The 3,855-nt window shown below is 44.6% G+C and overlaps 1 protein-coding gene across 1 annotated transcript; it reads right to left on the bottom strand.

The window, feature by feature from the left end:
* Positions 1-2,221: 2,221 nt before the first annotated feature.
* Positions 2,222-3,855, bottom strand: LOC134218441 (adenosine 3'-phospho 5'-phosphosulfate transporter 2). The gene is made up of 3 exons (XM_062697433.1): positions 2,807-3,855; positions 2,568-2,749; positions 2,222-2,507 (listed from the first exon to the last, which is right to left on the bottom strand). The coding sequence occupies exons 1-3, from the start codon at positions 3,593-3,595 to the stop codon at positions 2,336-2,338; spliced, it is 1,143 nt and encodes a 380-aa protein (XP_062553417.1). The 5' UTR covers positions 3,596-3,855; the 3' UTR covers positions 2,222-2,335.

Consider the following 3,855-nt stretch of genomic DNA (forward strand, 5'->3'; position numbering starts at 1 on the left):
GATAGACGGTGGTCGAAGTGGTTGATGAATTCGTCTACCTTGGATCCTTGCTAGCGGCTGATAACAATGTTAGTCGTGAAATACGAAAGCGCATTATCTGTGGAAGTCGGGCCTACAACGGGCTCCAGAAGAAACTGCGGTCAAAAAAGATTCACCACCGCACCAAATGTGTCATGTCCAAGACGCTGATAAGACCGGTAGTCTTTTACGGACATGAAACATGGACAATGCTCGAGGAGGACTTGCAAGCACTCGGAGTATTTGTGACGGGTGCTTTGAACCATCTTTGGCGGTGTGCAAGAAGACGGTGTGTGGCGCCGAAGAATGAACCACGAGTTCGCCCAGCTCTACGGCGAACCCACTATCCAGAAGGTGGTAGCTATTAAGGCCAGAAAGGGTAGACATGTTGCACAGCGAGCGAGGTGGGCAGACCAGGTGCAAAACGACTTGGCGAGCGTGGGGCGCATTGGGTGTCGAACCGTGTATTGTGGCGTCAAATTGTTGATTCAGTGTTGTCTGTTTAGAGTAAACTAAATAAATGAAAAATGAAATGAAATAAACATCTTTATCATTCGTATGTTCGAAATCCAGTAGAAATGTAGAGCCATTGAAAAAGAAAAAGAAGAATAAGCAGAGCTCTAATCTCGGGATTTTCAATGATTTGAAGGGCGCTACTCGTGATTCACTTGCGACTAGGCCGACGGTAACCGTTCCATCCTTGGCGATAGTCCTAATATACAGCACCGCTCCATACGCATGCAATGATGCATAGGAGAAGCCGTGTAATTCGACACTTGCTGATCCTGCTGGTACCACTAGACGCCGCTTACGAATCTGATTGACAGACGACAGCTGTTCCCGGAATCTTCTCCAATTCTGCAACAACTCATCAGGCAGTATTTCATCCCAGTCTAAACCCATCAGACGCCATAAATCTTGCATGAGCAACTTGGCCACAGTGATGGTGGGACCAAGAACCCCAAGTGGTTCGAACAAACGTCCAATGTCCGACAAAACAGCTCGCTTCGTTATCGACATCCTATATTCTGATTGGTTAACGTAAACATCGAAATAGTCATCCTTTAGATTCCAGATGAGCCCCAATGCCTTAATGTTTACACCAGTTTCTTGGAAGTTAACTTGTTTCTCATGTAGGTGTTCCGGTATCGCGTCAAGTACTTCAGCGCTATTAGAACAGAACTTATGGACTCCGAACCCACCCTTCGTAATGCTGAAAGCTGATGATATATGGTGACAACATATTCGATGGACTCTCCTCCCTATAGGAATTGGGAATTATTGTCCGGCGTCCTTCGTCAACTACAGGAGTACTCGCGTGACGTGATGAGGTGAGCTTGCGACCCCATACGTCACCGTTTGAAACTCAAAAGTTCTTTCTTCTGCATAGACGTTCCACCACAAAATCCTTGGGAAGCGACAGTCTTCTGGACACCTTCGAATCTGGCGGTACATCTTGGGGATTTCTGCTGTCAGAACCACCTTGTGTGTACAGAAACGCAAGATTATCGTCAGCAGGTCACTCTGTACAGTAGGACCCACTAAAACTGCATCGTTGAGCGAAATACATGATGTGGTTTTCGCTGACACGTCAAAGACAACGCGGGTCTTTGTAGTCCAGCGACCAGCTTGTAGACTGCGTGATGTGGAATGTAGTAGCCACTCAAATCTGCGCTTTGCACTTCCTTCATGTGTCCTAGTTGTTCCTATTAGGCCATGAATAGTTTCATGCTCCGTCCGTTTGACCTTAATTACTTTATCCGACAATGCCATCATCACCTAAATCACAGGAAACTCACCAATACAACAGAACGAATCCACCTGGTATTTGAGTGCGATGATTTTGTTTTACGGACTTCCGATGGTACAACTCGGAGCTCTCTTTTAGTCTACATCATGCAGTGTCCCAGCTTCATTACCAGCGACGGTTATAGAATGGCAAATTTGTATAAAAAAATCTAAATGTTTAGAATATATATTCAAGAAAAAATTGCAATTATGAAGATTTATGATCATCACATAAAAGATTTATGAGAAAATAGATTCAATTATATTAAAACTTAACTTTCGATTTCAATTCCCAACCAAATTTTACCTGTTTTCCAGGTATTTTTTCAGTCCAGCGGACAGCAATAGGACGAATTTGCCTGTAATTAACAATACAGCATAGGAAGTTCTCTGATAAATGATCGTAAATTTTACATTCAAGGAATAAATACAATATATTATAGCCTTCAATTGTACGAATATAATACACTTACGCAGTGGTCTACCGGTCAGACTTGCTAAAATTTTCATAAATCCTAGGAGATTGAACTTAAACTTCTAATAGTAATTTTTTGGTACTTGACGATCCACCTCTTTGAGGCACCAGCGTACGATAAACTCGCTCTGCTGTCCGATTAATGTCGCCGAAAGTCAGTTTGCTACGTTTACTATAGACATTAAGATAGATTCCTAGCACCACGATCAGCCCAGACCATAAGTAACTGTGAAGAAAGCATGAGCAATACAGATTTTATCCATCATTTAAAAGTGGTATAACTTACTTGATAGTGAATGGCTTGCTGAAGAACACAAATGAAAGCGCAATGGTAACCGCCTTGCGAGCAGTCGTGACAGTGGCCGCTAAAGGAGCGCCACAAGTCCGCACCAAGGTAAGAACAATTTGAATTCCCAAATAGCCGGACAGGCTGAACAAAAACGCATAGCCATACGTTTCCACGGGATGCTGAAAAAAAAAATTTTTTCAACCCGGCATAATAAAAGATCATGCATGAATACATACCTTCATGCAAAAAGCGATTCCAGTGAACAGATTCCCTGTCAGCAACATGATCACGCTCAGATAGACAAATCCGATTCCGTACGAGTAGATCACCACCTCATTGTTCGGCGCTTTGTGTTCTCGCATGGCCTTCTCCTGAACGTTCCCGATCGCTGCATCGCAGAGCAAGGCCAACGAAATTAGCAGCACCCCGAAAGGGTTGAAGTTCGGTGAAACCTGCGAGTCGGCCAGTGTGAACAAGGTCAACCCGAGGCACATCGCAATCGCTGCCAGAAAATCCAAGGGCCCATGCTTTTTGCCCTGGATCAGAATACTTCCGATCAGCACCGGCACCAACTTGCAGCATTTGAATATGACCTGCGTTGGGTAATTCAAATAGCCGAGGCTGGAATTCGATAGTCCCATAGTTCCGAGCGTGAGGAAAGCCAACAGCACGTATGTCTTCATCGGGATACAGCGAGGAATCTTCGTCGCTTCCATTGATCGCTCAATGTACCCGAAAACTGTGTAGTAAGCAAACTGCACCAACGTTAGGAACCATCCATAAGGTTTAAATCCGTCCAGCGTGAATATCAATTCCTGCATGTATCCATAGAGCAAATAAAGGACAAACACTCCAGCGCAGCAGAGTAGAAACTGGGTCGTCGTGTTGTAATAAGTCAAATCGAAAAACAGGATCTTAACTTCCTTGCGGTCGTCATCCGGGCTCGGTGCGTTCCTTTGTTGCCGGTTGAGTCCTTTATCGCCAACGTAAATTATCTCACTACCGTTCCGATTGGCGACCGACATGGTCTCAAGGTGATCGCACTCGACGACAAACTACGCTGTCCGCAGTTGCAATAATTGATTCAAGTTGCTATTGATGGTACTTACTGCAGGATAATTGAGCACATTTTACATGGTCATTGCTTTGGAAATAATAGCGCACTATCACTACACAGGAATGACCAGTCCAGCTGCCGTCGTGGAATGGGAATCGACGGCAATCCGCTTTAGCGCACGAGAAGCAATCACTTCACTGCGTTGGACAATGACCGATGACGATGATG

Source organism: Armigeres subalbatus, chromosome 2, assembly GCF_024139115.2.
Source record: "Armigeres subalbatus isolate Guangzhou_Male chromosome 2, GZ_Asu_2, whole genome shotgun sequence".
In the NCBI taxonomy this organism is placed as follows: Eukaryota; Metazoa; Arthropoda; class Insecta; order Diptera; family Culicidae; genus Armigeres; species Armigeres subalbatus.

What these genes read in the sequence shown, in the direction of transcription:
- LOC134218441 (XM_062697433.1), bottom strand. Translation starts at nt 3,595, where the DNA reads ATGTCGGTCGCCAATCGGAACGGTAGTGAGATAATTTACGTTGGCGAT. An exon ending in GAATCGCTTTTTGCATGAAG is followed by an intron (nt 2,750 to 2,806) that starts GTATGTATTCAT and finishes TTTTTTTTTCAG; the next exon opens with CATCCCGTGGAAACGTATGG. An exon ending in AGCAAGCCATTCACTATCAA is followed by an intron (nt 2,508 to 2,567) that starts GTAAGTTATACC and finishes CTTTCTTCACAG; the next exon opens with TTACTTATGGTCTGGGCTGA.